The sequence below is a fragment of the Dermacentor variabilis genome, chromosome 3 (assembly GCF_050947875.1).
Source record: "Dermacentor variabilis isolate Ectoservices chromosome 3, ASM5094787v1, whole genome shotgun sequence".
Lineage (NCBI taxonomy): Eukaryota > Metazoa > Arthropoda > Arachnida > Ixodida > Ixodidae > Dermacentor > Dermacentor variabilis.
In genome coordinates, this window is record NC_134570.1 from 111,457,287 (window position 1) to 111,483,648 (window position 26,362).

The following is a 26,362-nucleotide window of genomic DNA, read 5'->3' on the forward strand; positions in this document are numbered from 1 at the left end:
ATGACACATCTTAAAAAGTTGCTTCTATGCAATTGGTCCGTTTGAAACATCGCCTGCATGTAACTAGTACGGGTATACGGCAAAGAATTGAATTGCGGGGTCTTACGTGGCAAAACCACGGTTTGATCTTGAGGCAAGCCGTAGTGGGGGACGCCGGATTAATTTCGACAAGGATATTTAAGGTGTCCGAACGCACGTGACACGCGCGTTTTTGCATTTCGCCCCCGTGGAAATTCTGCCGCCACAGCCGGGATTTCAACCCGCGACCTCGCGCTTAGCAGTTGAACACCATAGCCGCTAAGCCACCGGGGTGGGCACTACGGCGGGTTACATTGTAAAGAGATCCACATACATTTTACTTATACGAGAATACTTGCCGTTTTCACTAAATGTGACCTTGTTGGCGTTTACAGTTCCCCAAGGGCAGCACGTTAAGTTCTGCATTCTACCTAAAGCACGCTCATTACTCTGCAGAAAGCCTGCATGCTTAGTTTACTGCGAAGGCCATAATTTGTGCACACACTTTGAACTTTCGAGCTTTGTTAATCCATACGTATAATTTGCCTCTAATTCTAAAAAATATAGTAAAGGTGCCTTTTTTTAGTTCATCGACCTCACCGGGAAAGCCAACTATGAACATCTATATGGCGCAAAAAAAAACATACAAAAGGGCGTTCACTAAATATTAGCAACGCTTCTATTCAGACCAGGAAAGTTTCGTCAAAAATTGCACTTAACCCCCATTTTCTGCAAACATGAAGTTCGTGTAAAATGGAGTTAGCTGGGTTATAGTCGGAGCATAGCTGATAACGGCCGTATGACACTTTGGAACGCTTGCTTAATCTTTTTGCAGCGGCAGTATTTCTTGTACACGTATTTAACTTCCCGTGTATATTTGTTATAAGCTTTGTCACATTTTGACGCCCAATTTAATCTCGATGGCCTTGGTAGTGGCCGGGAAACAGGCTAAATTCTGCGCACTCGTAAAATACTCTTAACGCTCCGGAGCGCTTGCATACGTAATTTAATTCAAACGCCCGAACAAACCAACTCACGTTGAACTGTGCCTATTCATCTCCCATTACCTGTCCCATAGTGTCACTAATCGGAAACAAGGCGCCTCGTTTAGTTCACAAAGGACACCTGACAAACGTCGTATAACACATGAAAATAGGAAGAAGAAAAAAACAGGGGGAGGGCTCAAGGTATATTTCTAACGCTCCTAAATAAGTCACTAACGTCAAAATTTCAAGACACAGCACGCGTAAGGTACCCCTACGTTCTGTTAAATATGAAGATTGCGTAATCCAAAGTTATTTCGGTGCATTGGGAAACGTACATCCGTGATCAAAAGTTTGCGTACCAGGTATCGCGCGATAAAGCTGATTTTTCGCTCTGCCTGTGAAAGTAACTTCAAACTGAGGAATGCAGTATAAAGTTGGCATTGCGAACTTTCCAGTGTACCCGTCAATTTCAGTTTGTGCATGTTAATTATGAATAAATTTAGTTTTTTTCGGAGACCCTGTGGTCGGTATACTTTTGCTCACGGGTGTACGTAATAACGGCAGCGTGACACTTGCGAATACATGCTTAAAGGGGTCCAGAACCACCCCTCGGGCTTGGTGAAAAAAGTCTGTGGATAGCACACGCTGCTGTGAACGTATCTCAGCCAAGTTTTGCAGTAGTGCGCGGGGCATGTACCTCGCAAGCGGAGCGCGAAGTCACTTTTCCCTCAAACGCTTTCTTTTCGCAGAAGCCTGCTTCTCACTCTTTTAGGGATGCTTTATTTTGTAATATAGCAGATTCCCATACGCGGCTGCTATTGGCCAATGGCTGCCATCAGTAAAGAAGGGTGTATGAATCAGTGCTCTTCTTCCTACTTTTACTGTGTATATTTAATGACGCAGTTAAATAAACACGGCGAAGTCAGAGAAAATGTGCGTTCAAAGTACGCGATTCCGGACACTGCCCACTCTCGCCTGCTCACGCTAAGCCGCGGTCACCCGTGCAGGAATGAAACTCTGGCCTTCCTGCCTATCGGCGTCGTAGCCATCGGGTCTCGGTAATTTCGACTATAGTTTTGAACACTGTTGTAATCGCACCGCTGGTACGAGTTGTTGGGAACTCGGCGCTGACGCCCGTTGTTGCACCTGGGTCGCAAGCCCCAAGGGTAGCGTTGGCCTGGCGGCCTGGGGTACAACTGGAAGCATCCGAAGGTCCCGGCAAAGCATGAGTCGACTGGTAACAACAAAACAACTTGTTTATTCCAACATCGCAAAGAGTTGGCGGTCAGGTCGACCGAAGTAGAGAGACGGGAGTGCACTTTACTCAACAGAAGAAATCGGAGCCCTCCTTTTGGCGTCCGGGGGCAGCTGCTTTTATACTCTCGCAGTTGAGGGCAAGAAGGAACCCCTCTATAGACGAGCACGTGACGGTGCCGCTCGGGACCAATGGGATAAGGTGGCGCAGCGTCGTGTCGGCGCCACTCGGACCCCCCTTGCTTCACAGTTGTTGGGAGCTCCTCTCCCCGGCTGCCGCGCTTCGACAAGCGTGGGCACAATGGGAAGAGAAGGAGGAGCAGCCGTCGTGTCGGCGCCGCTCGGACCCCCTTGCTTCACAGTTGTTGGGAGCTCCTCTCCCCGGCTGCCGCGCTTCGACAAGCGTGGGCACAATGGGAAGAGAAGGAGGAGCAGCCGTCGTGTCGGCGCCGCTCGGACCCCCTTGCTTCACAGTTGTTGGGAGCTCGTCTCCCCGGCTGCCGCGCTTCGACAAGCGTGGGCACAATGGGAAGAGAAGGAGGAGCAGCCGTCGTGTCGGCGCCGCTCGGACCCCCTTGCTTCACAGCTGTTGGGAGCTCCTCTCCCCGGCTGCCGCGCTTCGACAAGCGTGGGCACCAATATGCACATACACTCACACACGCACATGAAGACACGTGGCATCGGAACATGCCTGGACGCGCTTGGCGGGGAGGCGTAGCGGCGGCGCCGAACGGGCCAAAATGTCCGCCGCTTTGTTGCAGCCGCGCCGGCTAAACCGCGCGTCGTAGGCGAAACGTAACAGACCGCCCCGCCGGGGGAAGGAGATCCCGATGGTCAGGGGACTGCATCCGCTGTCCGGAGGGATGTCGCTCGATGATGCTCATAACCGAAGTCGGGCGTCCCTCGACGTCCCTTGAGCGCAGCGCACAGAGAAGGCCTCGTTCTCTCGTTCTGGTTCGCACAGGACACTGCAAAGTGACTTCGGGAGAGTTCACATTTTTGTTCTCGTTCCCGGCAAGCGTTAGAACTACGCTGAAACTCAACCGCTCAGTCAGCAAGCACGGCACAACCCTCACTAAGCCCTGCCAGGCTCTTTCCCCCCCTATACCACTGCCCAGTTCCCCACAGCAGTCCAGCAGCACTCAGAACGCGTCCACAAACCGGAAAACCGCACTAGAAAGCATATCATCACCCTGAAACACTAAACAAAAGCAATATGTTAAAAATCCTGCCTCAGGAAGAAAAACATCAGTAACAAACAATTTTGAGGCTGATTCCCACGTTAGGGGCCTCGACCCAAGCCATCGGCGTTAACGTTGAGACTCCCCCCTTTGTAACGCACCTCAAAGGAATATTGTCGCAAAGCGAGGCTCCAGCGCAGGAGGCGGCCATTCCTGGGAGAGATGGTCTGCAGCCATTGGAGAGGGCAGTGATCCGTCTCAATGACAAACCTCGAGCCGGCCAGACAGCATGACAATCCCTGAACGGCCCACACGAGACACGCACACTCCCTCTCGGTGGCGCTATACGCCTGCCCACGACTGGTCAGCTTACGACTAGCACACAGGACGGGGTGTTCCACCCCCCATTTTCCCGTTGGCACAGTAAAACGCCCATGCCTCGCTCACCAGCATCGCACTGAACTACGAACCCTTTTGTGCAGTCTGGCGATCGTAGCACAGGCTGGCTTGTTAGGGCGCTCTCCAGGGCGCCAAAAGCTCCCTCCCCTGTCTCGTCCCAGACGACCGTCTGGGGCGCTGTTTTTCCCAGAGCATCCGTCAGGGGAGCCGCGATATCAGAGCACCTGGGGATGCACCTCTGATAGCAGCCGGCGACACCCAAGAACGACCGAATATCGGTCCCCGTGCGCGGCTGCGGGAAGTCTCGCACAGCGGCCACCTCCATTTCAGAGGGGCGGCGACGACCCTGACCAATCACGCGACCGAGGTAGACAACCCCGGCCTGTGCCAACCGGCACCCGGGAGCCCTGACTGCCAAGCCCGCCCCGCGCAGGCGGGTCAGCACTGCCCGCAAGTGTGCCACATGTCTTCACAAAGTGGTCTGGGTCCCGAAAACACCCTGGCCAATAGTACTCTTGCAAGAGACGGTCCTTAGTTTTCTTAACTCCTAGGTGTCCGGACCATGAACCCCCGTGCGACAAGCGCAACAGATCCTCACGATAGCATTGAGGCACGATCAGCTGATCGAACTCCACTCCTCTGCGGTCTAGATACTTCCGGTACAGGACTCCACCTCTTTCCACAAAACGCGCATTTTTCCTGGCGATACCCTCCTTGACATTGCAGCGCACTTTTTCTAGGCTGCCATCCTTCTTTTGCTCGGCTATCAAAGCCGACCGGCTGACTTTTAGCAACCTATCAAGTCCGTCTGACGTAGGCGCGATGAGCAAATCTGCAGATAGCTCTTCTAACTTTCCCTTATCGGGCATTTCCTCTCCAGTATCTGGCGCCTTCAACGCTACAGGCTCAATTTTATTCAGTTCGGGCGTGCTCTGAATATCAGCTTGCTGCACCTCTGACCCTTTTTCATTGTTCGCCAACGTCGGCCCCGCAACTACCGCCTTTGCAGCGAGCTCCCGAACCTTCGATCTGGTTAAGGCCTGAACGCTAGCCTCACCAAACAAAAGCCCCTTCTCGCGCAGGAGGTGATCGGACCTGTTCGAAAATAGGTACGGGTACTGGGGGGGCAGCATAGATGACACTGCGGCCTCCGTCTCAAGCGCTCCGAAAGGTCCTTCGATAAGCACCTTTGCTACCGGCAGACACACGCTATGAGCTTCCACGGCTTGCTTGATCCATGCGCACTCGCCCGTGAACATATGGGGTTCTACGTAAGAGGGGTGAACTACATCCATTGTAGCTGCGGAATCGCGAAGCACTCGGCACTCTTTCCCGTTCACGAGGAGGTCTCGCATGTAAGGCTCGAGAAGCTTCATGTTCTCGTCAGTGCTGCATAATGAAAAAAACACAACTTTTGGTGTTGTTTCCGGACACTGCGCCGAAAAGTGACCCGGCTTCTGGCACGTATAACAAACGCGCGCTTGCCTCGTCTCGAACCGCTTTCTGCGTTCGGCTTCGGCTGCCGCCGTCTCCTTACGTTTGGTCGGACACTGCGCCGAAAAGTGACCCGGCTTCTGGCACGTATAACACACGCGCGCTTGCCTCATCTCGAACCGCTTTCTGCGTTCGGCTTCGGCTGCCGCCGTCTCCTTACGTTCGTTTTGCCGCCGTCTCCTTTCATCCGCACTACGTGTGTCGCCCCTTGCTCTCATGGGTGTGAACTTTGGCCTCTCAAACTTCGAGCCAAATTCACCCTTTTGACCATCCTTAGCTCCGCGAGCCCGACGCGTCACAAACTCCTCGGCTAGCTCAGCGGCTTTAGCCACCGTACAAACGTCTGGCCTATCCAAGACCCAGTACCGCACGTTCTCAGGTAACCGACTATAAAACTGTTCTAGCCCGAAACACTGCAGAACTTTATCGTGGTCACCAAACGCTTTCTCTTCTTTGAGCCACTCCTGCATGTTTGACATAAGCTTGTACGCAAACTCTGTGTATGACTCACTTCTGCTTTTCTCATTTTCCCGAAACTTCCGACGGAACGCCACCGCTGACAGCCTGTACTTCTTTAGCAGACTCGATTTCACTTTGTCGAAATCCTCTGCCTCCTCTCTATTCAAGCGAGCGACTACGTCGGCCGCCTCGCCGGGTAACAAAGTGAGCAAGCGCTGTGGCCACGTTTCCCGAGAGAACCCCTGCTTCTCGCACGTTCGCTCAAAGTTAACCAGGAACAAACCAATGTCCTCTCCAAGCTTAAACGGCCGCATCAGGTCAGTCATATTGAACAATACGCGTTCTCCTGCACCGTGTGCCTGACTTCCATTACGAGCGCGTTCCATCTCTACCTCGAGACGCTTCATTTCCAAAGCGTGGTTGCGCTCTTCTTTTTCTTTCTCTTTTTGTTCTTTTCGTTCGCGCTCCTGTTTCTCTTTTTGCTCTTTAAGTTCGCGCTCCTGTCTTTTTGCCGTCTCCCTCTCCTCAATGGTCTCAAGGCATTCCGACAGCTCGTCATCCTCAGCTTCTAACTCAAGAATAGCCCTTAGCAGTTCTGGCTTTCTGAGTTTGTCTGAGACTTCCAGACCCAACTCTCTTGAAAGCTCCAGCAATTTCGGTTTGCGCAACGACTTCAAATCCATGGCTGCTCTGAATGCTGCTTTCTCTACTGCCTATTATTGTCTTGCCGCAATCTAACCCGGCAGCAACGACAACCACAATTACCAGCTCTGTTTCTGACACTAACAAAAGCCTGGCAAAGCTCAGAAGAAGAAAGTCCCGCACTCACCAAACCTCGCAGCCAAGAGTTCAGCGCAGTCGTTCCGCTGCAGGCAACCAGTCATCACACAGGGCTCGTTGCACTGCTCCCGGATGGTCGATGAGCTGCTCAGCATACAGTCAACTGCATCTCTTCGCTGCTGGCCTCCGTTGTCGCGATCTCACCGCTGGCAGACAGTTGTTGTAATCGCACCGCTGGTACGAGTTGTTGGGAACTCGGCGCTGACGCCCGTTGTTGCACCTGGGTCGCAAGCCCCAAGGGTAGCGTTGGCCTGGCGGCCTGGGGTACAACTGGAAGCATCCGAAGGTCCCGGCAAAGCATGAGTCAACTGGTAACAACAAAACAACTTGTTTATTCCAACATCGCAAAGAGTTGGCGGTCAGGTCGACCGAAGTAGAGAGACGGGAGTGCACTTTACTCAACAGAAGAAATCGGAGCCTTCCTTTTGGCGTCCGGGGGCAGCTGCTTTTATACTCTCGCAGTTGAGGGCAAGAAGGAACCCCTCTATAGACGAGCACGTGACGGTGCCGCTCGGGAACAATGGGATAAGGTGGCGCAGCGTCGTGTCGGCGCCACTCGGACCCCCCTTGCTTCACAGTTGTTGGGAGCTCCTCTCCCCGGCTGCCGCGCTTCGACAAGCGTGGGCACAATGGGAAGAGAAGGAGGAGCAGCCGTCGTGTCGGCGCCGCTCGGACCCCCTTGCTTCACAGTTGTTGGGAGCTCCTCTCCCCGGCTGCCGCGCTTCGACAAGCGTGGGCACAATGGGAAGAGAAGGAGGAGCAGCCGTCGTGTCGGCGCCGCTCGGACCCCCTTGCTTCACAGTTGTTGGGAGCTCCTCTCCCCGGCTGCCGCGCTTCGACAAGCGTGGGCACAATGGGAAGAGAAGGAGGAGCAGCCGTCGTGTTGGCGCCGCTCGGACCCCCTTGCTTCACAGTGGTTGGGAGCTCCTCTCCCCGGCTGCCGCGCTTCGACAAGCGTGGGCACAATGGGAAGAGAAGGAGGAGCAGCCGTCGTGTCGGCGCCGCTCAGACCCCCTTGCTTCACAGCTGTTGGGAGCTCCTCTCCCCGGCTGCCGCGCTTCGACAAGCGTGGGCACAATGGGAAGAGAAGGAGGAGCAGCCGTCGTGTTGGCGCCGCTCGGACCCCCTTGCTTCACAGTTGTTGGGAGCTCCTCTCCCCGGCTGCCGCGCTTCGACAAGCGTGGGCACAATGGGAAGAGAAGGAGGAGCAGCCGTCGTGTCGGCGCCGCTCAGACCCCCTTGCTTCACAGCTGTTGGGAGCTCCTCTCCCCGGCTGCCGCGCTTCGACAAGCGTGGGCACCAATATGCACATACACTCACACACGCACATGAAGACACGTGGCATCGGAACATGCCTGGACGCGCGTGGCGGGGAGGCGTAGCGGCGGCGCCGAACGGGCCAAAATGTCCGCCGCTTTGTTGCAGCCGCGCCGGCTAAACCGCGCTTCGTAGGCGAAACGTAACAACACTCAACTTGCCTATAACCACACGAAACTAAAGATGAGACCTCACGCACGCTTGCCAGCGCGCGCTTACTCCTGGCTGGTCCTGGCTACACGCGTTAGCAGATTTCGCTACTTATGGATAGCGCTTCAGTGTACGCAGGGCTGATGTGTCTACTATCCGTCGGTCAACCTGGGACAGAACAAAGCCAGTCCGCACCAAGTACCACGCATAGAGTGGAACATATGATCGCGAGCGGGCATTCAAGCCCTTGCCGTGCGCAAAGCAAATGCTGCCCGTATACGCACTGCAGATGTATGTAGCTGCGTTCTGCTACGTAGCGTAGATGCCGGGGACTCCGCGGGATGCCGGCATGCTTTCCTCTGGATGAGCACACTACGGCTAGCTGAGAACAACCCCGTTTGGCGAGTCGTAGGCGCCAGTATCGAAAAATGGTGGCTTCTACGCGAACACCGAAAATCAAATTTGAACTGCACGCCACAGGGATGCTCGGTAGGCGGAGCGTTGTCGGCATGCCCCGCTCCGCCGTAGCCTTAGCACAGCAAGTCATTGAAGCGGGAGCACCGCTAACGCGATGTGCGCTCAACGCACTGAATTAATTTTTGCGGGAAAGTATTTCTGAAATGCTCTAATGTATCACCAAGTGCATTCCTCGGCTTCGCTAAGAAGTGGTTCAGGTTTCCCTTTCGAGAAAATTTTGCAAAACCTACATTTAATCCCCCACGCATTTACCTTCGCACATCGATTTTTCCAGGGCACTCTGCCCACTGTGACTGGGTTTGATATTGTAGGCACTGGCAGTTATGCAAATGCAGCGTGCGAAATCTTGCGTCGCTCGTAAGTCAGTTATATACGCAGCGCTTGACTACGCAGTTTAAACCACAGCAGGGGATTGAAAGAAATACTTTCAATTGTGCCTGCACATGACCCCTAACGTGTCCCTTATTTTCGCGAAATCTAAACATTGTGTAGCATAGCATGCTGGGACACTGGGAACGTAGCGCCATCTGGTCACATAGGGCTTTCGAGCGCATGTTAAATAAATGGTAAATATAAAACAGGAGCTCCGTTTAATTTTACAGGCATTTCACTTCTACCGCAGATATGCCATAGTTTCCCGCAAATTTTAGCTGTATGCAATCTGATTGGCAATTTTAGTTATGTCACGTCAGCGGGCTAAAACGATTGCCCATCGTAAATCACGCTCATAATGCGCCGGAATACTCCTACACGTAATTTATTGCAAAATTCGCATTGGACCCAGAAATCACCCAGTACACGAAACTTAACTTTTGTGAAATCTAAAGAAGGTGGCTTATTTGATACGTCTAGGACACCGGCCGAACGTCGTATAACGCATGGAAATCGCGAAAGAAAAAAAAATGGAGGGTTCTATAATTATTTGTATAGCCCCTAATAAAGCCAGGAAGGTTGATATGTTGCAACACTAAATATTCTCCTCATTTATGCTAAACATGAAATTTGTGTAACGCACAGTTCTCTCGCTACATTGGGAAACGTAGCCGATAACGGCCGCTTGACACTTGCAAAGACCGGCCAAAGATTCTTTTTTTCTTGCAAGAGCTGCATTTGTTTCACACGAACTTAGCTTCACATACATATTTTCCATAAAGGAGGTGCGCCAATTTCTTCCAAGTTTTATGTTCGTGGTAAATGCACTTATTTCATGGCTGCGGGCTAAAAACGGCGCTACTGGTAAAACACACTTATAATGTCCCGTAGCACGTGAATGCGTAATCTACTTGAAATACCGCAATTAGGCCACACATTTCTAAATTTGCCTACGCATGAGCGAGAACCTGTTCTCCCGTAACTGTAGGGAAATATAAGCAAGGCGACTTGTCTAGTTCACCGAGGTCACCGAAGTTACCAACGACGAACCTCCTATGACACATCAAAATACGGATAAAAAGATATCATAGCGTTGCCATAAGGGCGAAGCAAGGAACGCGATAGCAATACGTTAGAATATTACACGAAGTGCAAGACTTGTAGCTGTAGTGAAAGTATGAATTGAAGTAAACGTAAGATGACTAATTAAAGATATGCTGTTGTGCTAGGGGTCCTCGGTGTGAATCCTGCCATCGGATAACTGCATATCTGTTTATTAACGCCAACGTCTTTCTTAGCGAATTTACTCCCACTTTTCTGCATCCAATATGTTTCAAACCTCTTCCCTGGGCCTATCCCGGAGGTAGTTCACGGCTGCGCCAAGAAAATTACATAATTTTCAGGTTTGAGCTCTTTTATTGCTTCGCGTTTTTAATATTTAAGTCTGAGAAGAATTCAGATAAAAGGAATGTGCTGTCGCTGTCTTGCTTCATCCCCTCTGTTTGCGGACTGCAATTCTCAAAATTTTGGGGAATAAATTTGCCGAGAATTGATCACCGGTGTGAGCAATTTTAGTAAGGGAATGGTGTGGCAATAGACCCCGCATGTACCGCATCTCGCATAGTATGACGTGGTGTACAACATACAGATACCTGAGTATATATGGAACCTCGCGGCAGCGGCGACGGCGAAAATTCGCTTTGAGTGTCCATATAATTGCTGTCGCAATAAAATACGGGTTCAGTAATTCATTGCCTTGCTTTTATGTAAATCAGAAACGCAAAAATTTCAGCGCAGATTGGAGTCAACGTTCCCACTATTTCCGCCGAACTTGAATTTGGTCTCTCGCGCAATTGTTTTAGGACTTTGGGAAATATTGCCTGTAATGGCAGTGTGACGCAGTGGAATGCTTGAATAAGTGACTCTATACAAAGGCTGTAACAGGAGGAACATATATAGCTCGTCAGGCGCGAAATGCTTCGTACTTCAACGAAATATCAACATTGTGTCTTGCACAATTCATCATGGAAATTGAAAAACAGCTACGGTATGGCGTGTACAACGTATAAATATTTGCAGAGGAGGCTATTATGTAACTATTTTCAAAGCACATAATTAATCTAGACACTTCATACTTTCGGGCACACGTAACCCATACAGTTTTCCCTAGTTTCTTTAAATATAAAAGCTCTGCCGTTTATGGCCTTTCTACGAAAGAGAGTAAACCTCTTTAAGTGTTTCATATAACGCTTTTAAACGGGCCAAAAACGACAGTTTCTCAATTGTCATTTATTCCCAATTTCGTGAATTCATTTCAAAATTAGCCTCCTCATAGTCCCTAGCAATACCTACCTTTCCTCTAAATAGTGTTAGTGTTAGTGGCTTTGTTAGTGATCTTTTTTTTTTACATAAAACCGTGAAAACCAGCTTATAATTTTTTGAGCGCTTCTAGTCGCATGAAAAGCTTCGCCGTAAAATGTGGGCCATTCGCATTGGTGTGTACCGCTCTACAATGAACCTCTTTGACAAAAACTTGGGTCACTGTGCATCTGCCACCAAGTATAGAGACTCACTTCACGGAACCTGTTAATAGGAACCACGTGGAACCTGTTGGAATATTTTTTTTTATGCGCTCGTTAGTACCACTAGTCGTACACCGAATCTGTGGCTTCATACGCCACACGCATTTGGCCCCCACGCGCTTCTGCCACGCAGGTGAACGATGCTAGCCTGGAAGGCCTCGCACATCAGGAAGCCGTGCGGCTGGTCAAGTCGATACCCAACGAGGCTCACCTGTTGGTCGTGGACGACGAAACCGCCGCCTGGTACAAAAGACACGGCATCGCCATTCGCGGAGACCTGCCGAACGTCGTCCACACGAGCTCCAAGGTGTCGTCGACGAGGAAGCCGCGCTGGAAGCAGGGCGGAACGGCGTCCATCAGCAGTACGTCCTCGGGCACCATGACTCCGGCCGTGAGTGTTGGTCGCACCACGTTTTAGGGCCAAGGTGGCTCTCTACGACGTTTTCCAGGGCGACCGAGGTGTTACTCTCGGCATCAAAACGTCAGTCAGATAACAGCCAGTAACAGAATTTAGGCTCAAGTCCCAAATTTCTTTTCTTTAAACTTAATTACCGCATAAACCGGAATATAAGTCGAGTGGGGGTATAGGTCGACCCTTCACCTTAAGGGGACAAAAAAAGAAAGAAAAAAATGAATTACCTGAACGCGTTTCACTGTCGAGCGAACACGTACGAAACTCCTGCACAAAGTGCGCACGTGCGTCCTCAAGCTCTGGATGCACTGCACGCGAACAGTTCTTTTATTATTTTTTTTTTTACGGCCACCAATACGGCACGCTTTCTTTAGAAAACCTCGAACTGACGTTTAAAAGCCACATTGCTGTTCTGTTCAGCGAAGCCCACAATTTCTATTTTGAACGTCGCTGAAAACTCTACCCGTGCCTCTACTCATCAGACAAAAAAAAAATTACACACGTGGTTCATTAGAAGCGCGTAAACAAGAGACACCGACAAGAAAGAAAACGAAAGAACATGGTCGCAGTCACATTTTGATACCCGTGGATACGGTGCCTAGATGGCTATAGGTGCGACGTCTGTCGGACGTGGGGCGCAGTTCATCGCTTCTCCGCTTCATGACGACAAACATGGTGCTGCGGGTCGTGTGCTGCCGTCATAAAGTTGTAGTGGAAATGTGCCGTATTTACCACTGTATTTCAACTGGAAACTGTCTAACAGCGACACCATCGACAATTACGGATTTCTGAATGCAGCAGAGCTGTGTCACTTGCGAAGGTAACGTACTTGTGTTGTCCGTCAGCTTTTTGTTTACCGGTGTGAGAGCCAAGATACATAGAGCTCCTAACGCTGTTTTGTTCAGTAAACATGCTAAAATTTATATCACGAAAAACAGCACAAATTCTGCACGGACGAAATAGCCCTTCATAAAGTTCTTTTAAAGAGAGAGCTAGAGTCGAAATTTCTTTTAGGGATCAGTATGCACGTGCTGTATGCGAATTCAATTCACGCAGGGAGTATTCTTATACCGCGAAATGCGTAAATAAGATGACTTGGTCTGAAAGAATGTAAAGTAAAATCGAATAAGTATTGATATTCGCACAACTAAACTCCCTGGCTTTATTTCTTTGCCCGTATCCTATTATAAGGCATGGTATCTTGTGTCGAGCTGGACACGTTTGCAAAATGAATCAACATTCTTGCCAACAAAAATAAATTTGTTTTTCTAAAAAAATGCTTCTTAGCTTGCTCGAGGATGATGACAGTAGCAGCTTGTAGCGTGCAAAGTAATAGTTTGGACTCTTAGGGTTCGCATACTTATAGTTGAACATAATAGTGTAATTGTTAGGTCGCACGCGTAGACCAGCAGTGGATAGATTTTACAAGAAGCTATGGCCTTAAATGAAACTGGGCACGGCGTCACAGCGCTCGCAATACATGTAGCTTAGCGTAAGGTGCTTCTTCTTCTATGTAGTACACTCAGAAGCCAAGTTCTTGCTTGTCACGAGGAAGTGCAGGCGAACAATGGATCAGTTTAAGTTTGTGCTGCTCACAAACGAGTACTCCTGAATACTTCAGCTGGAAAAAATAAAGAAACTGCCAGCTACAGATCACGCAACAGCAGTTTTCTTGTGAACTGTGGCCGCTGCACTCGAAGATGAATTTTATTCTGCTGTGTGGCTGTTGATATTTGCCGTCGTACTTGCCGAGAAGTCTTCAAGCTTCTCACACCGAATCATTTTTGTCGACCTTCTTTCAACAGGTTCACTTCCTCGCTTGTGTAGAAATGCTCGTGCTTCACTTGTTCAACGCGCGTGATTTTCACTCACATCCACTTTGCTTTGAAACGCGCGTGCAAAGTTTGGCTCATTGTCTCTTCACGGTTATCATTGGCCGACCTGCATCCCGTCGAAGTCTTGCTTGTTCTTTCTGCGAGAGTTTCATGCAGCTGGAGCGTCGTGACATCAAAGGAATAGCGTCACTCAGTAGCTGCACGTGCACCCTCGCAATGTGCACAATACGTTCAATAAAGTGGTCCTCGAAGTGGCGCTCGCACACGATTAGTGCGGTTGAAACATTTTCTCAGCACGGCGACGTGCTCAAAGTCACGTTTCTCGGAAAGTTCTTGGGTCTCGTGGCGTCAAAATCGGTGAAGTATTTTGGGCCCGAGACTTGCATGTCTTTAGCCGAACATTCCATTCCATTCCACGCAAAGTCGGGCCCCTCTGGCTAGTTTTCTTCTTTTGCAGGAATACATTTACTCCGTCTCGAAGCCTAAAACGCTGATTCACAAACATTGCCCACAGCAGTCACACCCCTACTGAAACTTTTAATTACAAGAACTCGGAGGAGAACTATCGTGACTGCGAGTGCAACTCGCCGTGTTGTCAGCGTGTTAACAGACGATATAAATGACAGCTTTTGAAATTTACTCGTTGCAACATAAAACATCACACTTTCCTCTTCATCTCGTTCCGATGTCGATTTCAGGCCTCCTCCTGCTTATCAGAATTGTCGCCGTTCATACTCCCGCCTCAACTGTGGTTTCGGCGCACGGGAGATCTCCTTTTCAATCCTCTGACATGTTATCAGGCATGCAACGCAGCTGGTGAATCGAGCGGAGGTGAACGCAACGACGACGAACGCGGTGTGACGAGGAACGGGGTGTGACGTCATGCGCCTCCTCGGATCACGGCCACGGCGAAATCGCGAGTTCGCGGCCAGTAAAGCTTTCGCTTTAATATAACATGCGCGCAATAATATTGTTACGGGGTTAAAAACAATCAGACGTATATTTACAGGATATTTACAGTAATCGTAGCGGCTGACAAGATGGTAGACAGCGCCTGAAGTCCAGAGCGTCGTCTTCTTCCGACCAAGCTGACATCTTCTTCGTCAGTTTGTCACATGACCCCCGGCGGCGGAAGCACCGGCTCGGTGCTGGTTAAGAGGCGGGCGAGTGATACAACTTCAGGCGCACGACGTCGGAGCGATGCTGAGCCACGGTTGGCTCAAGAGGGGCGATTTCGTAAGTGACGTCAGTTACTTTACGCAAGACACGGTAAGGGCCAGAGTAGCGTGCAAGTAACTTCTCCGAGAGGCCAACGCGTCGCGACGGCGACCAAAGGAGAACCAGGGCGCCCGGCGTGTAATGGACGTCACGATGGCGGGCGTCATATAAGCACCGCTGATTGTCCTGCGATTCCACAAGTCGCCGTCGAGCAATATAGCGTGCTTTTTGTGCTTTGAGGATTGCTTCACTGGAGTACTCGGATGTGGAATTCAGACTAGCAGGCAGAACGGTGTCGAAAGGTAACGTAGGGTCACGGCCAAACAAGAGGAAGAATGGGGAGAAGCCTGCGATATCATGGCGAGACAAATTATAGGCGAAAGTAACGAACGGCAGCGCAACGTCCCAGTCGCGATGGTCATCGGAGACATACATGGACAGCATGTCAGTAAAGATGCGGTTAAGGCGCTCGGTTAGACCACTCGTTTGTGGATGGTAAGGAGTAGCAAGTTTGTGTTTAGTCGCGCACAAGTGCAGAATGTCGTTGGCAACTATAGAAAGAAAGTAGCGGCCGCGGTCGGTGAGGAGCTGTCGAGGGGCGCCGTGATGAAGGATGACGTTCTCTAGGAGGAAGTCGGCGACATCGGTTGCACAGCTTGTCGGAAGAGCCCGTGGGGTTGCATATCGGGTGGCGTAGTCTGTTGCCATAGCAATCCACTTGTTTCCCGAATCAGACGTAGGAAAAGGGCCTACAAGATCAACACCTACACGGAAGAATGGTTCTGATGGTACGTCAAGTGGTTGAAGGTGACCAGCGGAGAGTGTGGTCGGCTTCTTGCGTCGTTGACAAAGGTCACACGCAGCGACGTAACGGCAGACGTCACGATATAGACCAGGGCAATAAAAACGCCAACAAACGCAGTCATAGGCCCGTGACACGCCAAGGTGACCGGCAGTCGGGACATCATGAAGCTGGACGAGAACAGTCTGGCGCAGATGTTCAGGCACAATAAAGAGTCGGGCAGGGCCGTCCGGGCGCATGTGAGAGCGGTTCAATATACCATCTTGGAGTTCAAACATGCGAACATGCGAAGGGAAGGACCGGGCGTCGTTGAAGTGAGCCCTTGAATAAAGTCTTTAAGGAGGCGTCCTGACGTTGTTCGGCTCCAACATAACGAAAAGCAGTCAGAGAGAGAACGCTGACAGGTATGCCGGCCGCAGAAACGTCAGGAGGGTCGACAGGATGGCGCGAAAAGCAGTCCGCATGTTGATGTTACAGGCCGGTCTTGTATACAACTGAATAGTTGTATTCTTGAAGGCGCAGAGCCCAGCGGCCAAGGCGCCCTGAAGGATCTTTGAGGGACGAAAGTCAACACAGAGCGTGGTGATCAGTGATGACTGTGAATTGGCGGCCGTACAAATAGGGGCGGAATTTACCCACTGCCCAAACGAGAGCCAGACACTCGCGTTCGGTGATGCAATAATTGTGCTCAGCAGAGGAAAGAAGGCCGCTGGCGTAGGCAATAACAATGCTGTCTTCTCGCGGTCCATGTCGCCGACGGCAATTTGCCAGTAGCCGGAGCGAAGGTCGATGGACGAAAAATATTGTGCTCCATGCAGGCAATCCAGATCATCGTCAATGCATGGTAGCAGATAGACGTCCCTCTTGGTTACCTTGTTGAGGTGTCGATAATCCACGCAAAATCGCCAACTGTTGCCCTTTTTAACTAGTATAACACGGAATGCCCATGGGCTGCATGAAGGTTGGATGATGTCTCGAGAAAGCATCTTGTCAAACTCATGCTGGAGGATTTGTCGCTCAGTAAGCGAGACGCGGTAGGGTCGCCGATGGATCGGGCTCGCATCATTGGTGTTAATTCGATTTTTTACGACAGATGTTTGTCCTAGAGGGCGCTCTCCAATGTCGAATATGTCCCAGTGTGAGGCAAGGAGGCAACGTAGTTCATTAGCACGCTGGGGTGGAAGGTCGGGAGCAATCATTTTTGTAAGGGCATTCAAGTCTGAAGAGACAGGGGGCGAAGCAAGGGTTGAACACGAGGAGCTGTTACAAGTCAAAGCCGAATGTTGTAGTCTCTGGCCGGCGTTATTTGCGCCAGGGATATTCCGCGCGGGAGTACTTGCGTACAAAGTATAAAGTTCACAAGTGGAAGGCAGGACGCGTTGTCCGAAATGGTAATGACGGTGTAAGGAAAAGTGACGTTATGTGAGAGCAGGACATCCGGATTAGGGGATACGATGTAGTCACCGTGTGGTATAGGTGGAACGGGGGAGACACCTATGTAGGTAATGGCACGGTGCGGGAGGCGAATAGGCTCTGTGGAACATAGCCGTATCGGAGCACTATCGGGAGGGTCAATAGCAGCAGGTAGAGCGAGTTGCACAACACCACCAGAACGGTCTATCAAAGCGGAATGTGTAGACAGAAAGTCAAGGCCCAGAATGAGGTCGTGAGGGCAGTGCTCTAGAACATAAAATAAAACAGAAGTATGATGTCCGGCGACACTGACGTGAGCCGGACACATGCCAATAACGGCTGGTGTTCCACCGTCGGCGATTTGGACTACAGGCGACGGGGCAGGAGTAAGGACTTTCTTGAGACGATTCCGAAGGTGAGCATTCATCACAGATATGTGCGCGCCAGTGTCAATCAGAACCGTAACAGGTAGACCATCCACGTTCACTTTAATGAGGTTCCAATGTGTGGGCAAGGTCAGAAGAGGATTTTTGCGTCGGGTCGGTTTGGAAGCATCACTTCCAGGTGTTGCACCCGTTAGTTTCCCGGACGGGTGCGCCGGAAGGAGCTAGGGGACGGTGATCGGCGAGATGGGGGCGATCGGGAGAAGCGGTGAGGTGGCGAAGGAGAGCGGCTAGAGCGGGTAGGACGAGAAGGGTCGCCATAATGTACTGGCTGCGTTTGCGGGGGGAACCGAGGAGCAGCATGAGGGTCGTGGGATGGGAGGTAGTGACAGGGGGTCGAAATCCACGAAGAGCGGCAGTGACATGAAATATGGGCGATACGGCCACAAGTGAAGCATATAGGCTTGTCGTCTGGAGTGCGCCATTCGGCCAGATTGCGATATCGCGTTGGGGCATTCAGGCTGCGGGTGCGTATGACTGTGCTGGATGGAGTGTAGTCAGTTCGATTAACTGAGCAGACGTTGGTCAAGCCAATGCTGGCCAATTCCTGGCGCACGACGAACTGTATCAGTGAGACGGTCGCCTGGCAATTGTCGAGGTCATGGGTTGGGGTTGTGACAGGAGATGCGGCTTCTATTTCACGTCGGATGATATGTAGGACGTCATCAGAGCGATCGGTCGTGGGCGGACTGCGGAGGTCTTCGCAAGTGGACGTAGCAGCCGTGTTGGGAAGGCGGGAAAATTGCTGGGCAATGCGGCGACTCTTGGCTTCTTCAAACCGCCGGCATTCGGTAATAATGGCTTGCACAGTGGAAGAATTCTTGAAAACAAGGAGGTGGAAGGCATTATCTGCTATGCCCTTAACGACGTGTGCAACTTTATCAGGTTCGGACATCTTCGGATCTACTTTGCGGCATAAAGCGATCACGTCCTGAATGTACGTGAGGTAGGATTCAGTGCACGTCTGGACACGCGAAGCGAGGTTTTTTTGGGCGGTGCGCTGACGTCCAACAGGCTTGCCAAACAAATATATCAGCTTCTGTTTACAAATGTCCCAGCTGGTAAGTTCCTCCTCGTGGGTCTGAAACCAGACGCGTGCCGTGCCCGCGAGGTAAAATATCAAATTAGCGAGCATGATGGTCTGATCCCAGTGGTTGGTGGCGCTCACCCGCTCATGTAGTTGAAGCCAGTCTTCGACATCAGTGTCGTCGGTGCCAGAAAAGGTTCCTGGGTCGCTGGGTTGTGCTAGAATGTCGGTGGGCGTGGGTGCCGACGGGCCCGAAGAATCCTCGCCTTGTGCTGGTATTGTAGGTGCAGCCAAGGAGCGCCCGCTGAGTAAATCCGTCTAGATAATGATCCCGCAACCTCCACCAAAAATGTTACGGATTTAAAAACAGTCAGACGTGTATTTACAGGATATTTACAATAATCGTAGCGGCTGACAAGATGGTAGACAGCGCGCGAAGTCCGGAGCGTCGTCTTCTTCCGACCAAGCTGACATCATCTTCGTCAGCGTGTCACAGTATCATGCTCGGTAGCAGACGAGGCTTGCTTCCCGGCAGGCCTCTGACCGCACCGCCACTACCTATCTTGCTACCGTACCATGAATACAACTTTCACTATTCGTTCGCCAACTTGCACTCCGTAGGTTGCGAGACCACGGATAAAGCTGAAGACCGCTCTATCGGCTATCAGCTAGCGACCGCTCTATCGGAGGTGACTTTAGCTTGCTTTTTTATTAGAAAATATCTCGATTTATATTCCGGTTTGTGTGCTACTAATAGTACAAAATAAAAGTTCACCTTTGGTGTATTAAACACTAATAGATGACAAGTTCCTTGCGGTTTTTTTGAGCCAGTTATAAGTAATTTTTGGTTGCTCACGACGCCTTTTACCAGTTTCACGATGAAAGTCGGCCACCAGTTTGTGCGGCTGCGGCAGCCCGAAGGGGCGTTATGGTAAGGACATCAATAACAGCTAATCGTCATTGGTGTTACATTCGCGTTATAACTACTTGTTTACGAGATTTTCATTCGATGGTTCGCCAACCGTACGTGCGCAGGCGCGTGTAAGCGCGAGCGCGAGAGAGAAAGAACGTGGCGGCTTTTGCTCCTCGAGTACGCCACTGTGCCTAGGCACTACGGGGCAGGTTAGTGCAGGTTGTGTGCGTTCGTCCCGTAGACATGCCGGCAATGCGGAATGGGGTCGCTGTGTGCGTATGTCGGACAGACTTTCTCGCGCCTTTGGCGCTGGTGCTGAGTCAGTCATGCCGGATTAAACCTTTCTTGTCCATTACAGCGCTCTATCTTCAAAATAACATCATTGATTTTTTTTCCGATGGAGCAATAGGGGCTGTAGCAGAAGCCCGGCCTGCTCTCCTGCTGCAGTATCTTCCCTCTTGGCAGGCTTTTCGTGCAGTGCTGTCCACGACTTTTCAGGAGCATTAGTTTTAGTGGTCCCCTTTGAGTGAAATAAACGCACGGCGCTTTAGCAAGCGCGGTTGAACGCCATTGCCTGATGTCACGCCGTGGGGATTATTGGCTTTACGTCTCGCCCACGTTAGGTTAGGTTAGCTTAGGTTTAGTTCAGGTTTAGGTTACCTTAGGTTAGGTTCCGTTAGCGTAAAAGGCGTTAGGTTGGCGTGGCATATTCTCACAGTGGTTACGCCGAGCCGATTTTTGTCGTTGCGTTTCGGCCACGTTAGGTTAGGTTAGGTTAGCGTAAAATGCGTTAGGGTGGCACGGCCTATTCTCACACTGGTTATGTCGTGAAGATTATTGTCTTTTCGTCTCGGCCAGGGTTGCATACGTAGACGTTACGTTAACGGTAGGTTACGTTAACGTCAGGTTAGTTTAACGTAAGAGGTGTTAGGGTAGCGCGACGTTTTCTCATAGTGGTTGCAGGGGCGTCGAGCGTCACCGGCGGCCTTTCAGCAACTTTCGTTCAAACACTGTTGCTAAGGCAGTCTGACTTCTAGATTTTCAGTATATGCGGCCCGGCCTCTACTACGGTCCCTACTGCTCCCACGGACACATCTGTGATGTGATTTCCAAGGTACATCGCCGTAAGGCGCGAGAAAGCAATGGTCCGACATGACTGACTTAGCTCGAGTGCCACAAGTGCGAGACAATCTGTCCGACACAGCAGTCACCAAATGGGGCGGGAGTGCCTGCTGCTTCACCTATTTCACCGCGCCGGCAGCCACCGTCCGAGCGTAAACAAACTGGACCCCACTCCGCAATGCCGGCACGCCTAGGGACAAACGCATACAACGCGCGCTAAGAAACCTCCTCCGTAGTGCCTAGTCAGAGTCATATATTCAAGGATCAAAAGCCCCCAAGCTTTCCCTCTCGCGCCCGCTCTTACTCGCGCCTGCGCAGACACGTCGGGCGATCCCTCAAGTCAATGTCTCGTTGTTTGGAGCCATGCAGAAAGAAAGCGTGCTCAACCTCGCACGCTCTCACTAACACACACAGCGTGCGACCAGTGCTAACTGCTGCCAGGGCAGCTGGAGTAGCCACCTGATCGAGTTTCCCTCGGGTCTCGGTCTTGCTCCCAAATCGAATGCGGGAGCGTCTCCGCGCGCTCGATTTTGACCAGCCGAATATAAACCTCTAAGCGAGAGCGCTCGAAAGCGGCTAGTGGAATGTGCCCTAAAGACGTGCGACCGGGCTGCACAGTTTCGTTGTCTTTTGATGCATCAATTGCTCGGATTGGCAGACACCTGCGAATGATTTTTATTGTTGTTGTTGCGTTAGCTTTTGACCTACGGAATTGCACACGGACTACCGGTGGTTCGCTGTCGTGCTTCAGTCGGCTCAGTCCAGTTGTTTCAGTTCTAAGGCGCAGCTCTGTATGTTAGTAGCAGTTGCAAGCACGACATCTGTAGTCGAAGTCGCGTATCTGTAGTGGCGAAATGCAGGGACACCAAAGAGGCATGCTTAAAGACTATGCTGAACAATTTTCTAGTAAACAAAATGGATACTAAGAAATATTCACTGGCAGGCTCTCATGCACACGGTATATTCGTTTTATAGCACTGCAGGTTGCCAAAATGAATCCACCACTCTGCCCATTAGGCTTGCAGAAATACCCCAGTACAGAGGAGGGGCTATGAGAAACGCCTGCCGTTTAGCCAGACTGACGCTATTAATATCATACGAACTTGATGACACTGTTCAGGCAGAACACAATTTACTCACGCAACTTGTACAATGAGACACTGAAAGAAGAGAGAGAGAAAAACGTAGGAAAAAGGAACCACATTTCCAAGTCATCTTTACAAGATTTTTTTGTTATAACCGCAACAATATTTATTTATATTACTAAAAAAAGGGGCAACACTACATGCTGATATTCTTCTTCCTGCATTTAGTACTCCTTTATATTGTTTTCTTTTCATTTCTCCGCAGGAGCTTGCCGGCGGTCTCCGGTTGTGCTACCTGCGCAAGTGGAAAAACTATGAAGGATACGGGTTCAGTCTCCGAGAAGACAAAGAGCGCCAGGGCTACTTCATCACAGGCGTAATGCCCAACAGCCCGGCAGAGCTGGGTGGACTCCGCGACGATGACAGGCTCGTCGAGGTAAGCACGCGCAAGCCCAGCAATTTAGGAGAACTGCATTAAGACCAGCGAGCTCACAAGGCGTTCTTGCACGAGTGACCTGTAGTGACTCTCTTCCAAATACTGTCACAAGTTGTCCGAGGTACCAGCAGTCGCATGCCTGGTATGCGTTGCTCATGCCTGTACTTGTATTCTTTAATAAATAAGGGGTCTCAAAAGTACAAGAACAGTCTGCCTGTGAAGGGGGAAATATATGGCGGCGTTATAAACACGAGCAAAATAACTTGACGACAGGCACAAATCGCGCTGTGTAGCTGATCAGCCCAGTTTGCCTCAAACAATCGTTCAATCAGTGCAGGCTTGTAGACAGATGACGGTGTCTTGATGACCTGTACGTTGAACACGGTGTGCTAGATGAGTCAGGGGGCTGTCACGTGATATGCAATGAGAAAGTGCGCAGAAGTATTCGTCAATTATTGTAAATGTAAGGCAATAGCCGAACGCCTCTAGAAAGGTATTCGCTTTATGAAAGGAATCATGCGCTCAGAAACGTATATTTATTTCAGTGAGTATATTTATATAGTTCGTTTCTATTGGCCTAATTCTGCAGAGAGCGGAGGAGTTAACCACCAGGTCACTACTAGCGGTAGTATAAGTTGATATGCATATAAGCTTATTCATGTATCGTGCGTCGTCTCCAGCAGCACAAACGCTGACGTGGAAGGAGACTGTTATCCTTCCTTTCCGCCACTGGAGCCCTCTCCCGCAGCCACCACAGCGGGAAATGAGGAGGACGGTCCTTCCTAAACTTTCCCCCTGAACATTTAAACATCCAGACTACGCAAAGCCCTCGTGCGACAGCACGTGCATATTAAAGAGCTATAGTAGCTGACAAGTTAAGAATTACGAACAAACGCTTCTCCCAAAACCGCAGTACACCTGCCTTTCACTTCTGAAAAACAGCCGAGCCTGCTGGAGTTCGCTCACTGCTTATTGACTTGGATCTGCTAATGTAAAGGCTGAGGCTAGTTAGAAAATAAAAGCCAGTTGTTTCAAGCAAAATTTTTAGCTATGGCTGACCAGTGTGACATGAAAATCACCTATAAAATATACCCTATCGTTTAGGCTTCATCCTGAAACCAGTGACACAGACTGATTTGTTTGGAGCAAAACACGCGAAACCGCTTGACGTGAGGTAAGCAAGCGAAGCTGATTGGCTAGCGCAAATGTGAAAATTTCGCCTGAGTTGGCCAGCGTACATATAAACTTGTAGCTATGAGTTTGTCACCGACTATAGCTGGCGTTCGACGAGGAAAGCACCCTCTCACTCAGTTGCGCGAGAGTGAGTGTGTTATGCATCAGCGCCTTTACCACGACAACGGGCAAAAGAGCGAAAGAAAGTTATTTGCTTCAAAAACTTTTAAACAAATCGAGGCGACAACTTCGGTGACGAGAGGCGAGAGGTGAGCTGTGGTTTTAGATCATAATGCGGAGACGCTAGCGTTGTACGGGTATCGTCCTAGGGGATGACTATAGTGGCACGGTTCTGAACTAATACGAGGGTGGTATGGATATTTGATTAGAGTGGGCCAAACACGACACGTGGATATTCAAGTTTTGGTCCGATTGTGACATTATAGGCAACTAATTTTACGGTAGACGGTGTCACATAGAGAATATGGCGGAGATAACCAACAAGAGCGTTTATTGCAGCATTATGCCGGTTACATGATTGTACCAAGATAGCTAGAACGTAGGTAAGACAACACGATGTCCTACTTCGTCATTCGACAGGCACAGAAGTGAGGCTTAGTGCTTATGCACTAAACTTGGGCCCTATAACGTAAAAGTATTCCAATGTGTTTTTATTCCAATCTCCTGCCGTCAAATGTGCATAACCACCGACGTAAGCACCGGGCGGTCACCCGCACGGTTGTCTGAACAGACCAATGAAACGCTCTCCTCGTTCATAGGAGGTCACGTTTGTTTGCTTGAAAAACGAATATCATTACCTACACTCAGCGGCTTGTCGTATCTAATTGGCTGACAAGAGGCGAGGAGAACGCTCAAGGGTAGAGGGATTCGATGGGCCAGAGCCAGTGCAGTGAAAATCGATAACCGTATGAAGAGGGTGGTGCCGGCGTCTGCGATTAGTCCGTTTTCCCTTACTTAGGTTGCCGTGGCACGTCGAAAATCGCGGCGGCATGCAACGGAAGCTCAAGAAGGACGCTAAAACGGATCCTAAGCAAAGAAGAGTTGGCAGAATGAGGTCGTAAATGTGCCGAACGTGCTCAAAAACGTTACGCGGCCACGCAATAAGTTTTATTATACGCAAATAAACCCATGCTCTCCGGCAGGTGCGAGTAGCCAGCGTCTCAGCGATCGGTGGCAGCCATCTTTTATTCCTTTGGGAACGGGGCAACCTGCGGCTATTCAGAAGAAAATTCAATTTTGTTCGGCATATTAATGCACCGTTAAAGCGTACACGTCACTTTGACGCGTGAGTTTTCGCGGTTTTGTGACGTCTCGTGACAGGCAGGTGAAGTGGGTACAGCCCGAAAACTTTTGACCAATAGCCGAAGACTAATGGTGAAAAGGCGTCGAATCAGAAATAACTTTTTCTTTTTTCGGTCAAATCATGCATAATCAGAGTATACACATAATATCAGATGGGGAGGTATCACGGCTTTCTTGACGTCGCGTGACAGGCATGTGAAGGGGGGGGGGGGGGGGGGTCCAAAAATGTTTTTGACCAATCACGGAGGGCTGATAGCAGAATTGGAATAGAAAAGTTTGGAATAGTTTTACGTTATAGCGCCCCTTATCTACGTTATTTTTTGTCAAAAAGAGCGCGGAATTTGTCATGAAGTTCCTGCTCGCGCGCGTGTCGTGGAATACTGCAGGTGAACGCGGTGTCGGTAGAGAACAAGAGCTACCCGGAAATAATGGGCCGCATAGAAAAAGAGCCGGACCAAGTCGACTTGCTGGTCATCGACCGTGAGACGGACGAGGCGTTCGCGAGCCGCAGCCAGAAACCCAGCGGCCAAGCGGACGGTGTGCTTCGGCGCTGGACACCCGGCCGACCACCACGGCTGACCTCCAGGAAAAGCAAGAAACGGGTATAGCGGCCATAGCATAGCGTAACACACATAGCCACTCGTTCATAGTGCAATTCAATATCTCGTCTGCAGCATTCGTTGCCTGCACTAGAGAGCCTACTTTCATTCAAGGCCAAAATTAACGTAGATTCCCATCTCATGTCTCCTTTAAAAGCATCTGAACATGAGCTTGTTGGTATGGCCTCATTACGGGAAAACAGCGCGAAAAAAAAACGAAGCAAGAAAAAACGATCGGACAGGCGCCGACTACCAACTCATTCGTAGTCAGCGCATGCCCTGTCTTTTTTTCTGTTCCTTTTTTTTCTTTTCTCGCGTTGTTTTCCCTATTGTCATCTCCTAGTCCACCAGCGTGGCTGCGTAAATATGAGAAATTTCTAATGCATATCAAGAACATCAGCGAAATAGGATATTGGCACGCACAGTCACCGAAGTCAAACATCTGTCTTAACACAGGTTTTCTGTAAGATTAACTATTCAAAGTCCGACCGGTGGCCACAAGTTCCGTATTGTTGCTCACAGATAGCGCCTCATTCAATGAACATATTCATCCCCCCTCCCCTAAAAGAAAATAAACAATTGAATTATGGCGTTTTACATGCCAGAGGCATTCTCAGATCATGAACAGCAGGTTGCCATTCTCCCTCAAAAGAAAAGTGTATTAACAGCTGTGTCATACCAGTACTCACGTACGGGGCAGAAACCTGGAGGCTTACGAAAAGGGCTCTGCTTAAATTGAGGACGACACAACGAGCTATTAAAATAATGATGAGTGTAACGTTAAGGGATAAGAAAATAGCAGATTGGGTGAGGGAACAAACGCGAGTTAATGACATCTTAGTTGAAATTAAGAAATGGAAATGGGGGGCTTGGGCCGGACATGTAATGAGGAGGGAAGATAACCGATTGTCATTAAGGGCTACGGACGGGATTCCAAGTGAAGGGAAGTGTAGCAGGGGGCGGCAGAAAGCTAGGGTGGGCGGATGATATTAAGAAGTTTGCAGGGACAACATGGCCACAATTAGCACATGA

The 26,362-nt window shown here is 50.2% G+C and overlaps 1 protein-coding gene across 1 annotated transcript in view; it reads left to right on the top strand.

Moving 5' to 3' along the window:
* The window catches only part of LOC142574685 (Na(+)/H(+) exchange regulatory cofactor NHE-RF2-like), a 25,906-nt gene extending 567 nt beyond the window's left edge, over window positions 1-25,339 (top strand). The window contains exons 2-4 of the mRNA XM_075683718.1: window positions 11,663-11,920; window positions 22,065-22,235; window positions 25,118-25,339. Of these exons, the coding sequence (XP_075539833.1) occupies window positions 11,663-11,920; window positions 22,065-22,235; window positions 25,118-25,339 (651 nt within the window). The remainder of the gene's footprint in view (window positions 1-11,662; window positions 11,921-22,064; window positions 22,236-25,117) is intronic.
* The last annotated feature ends 1,023 nt before the right edge of the window (window positions 25,340-26,362 follow it).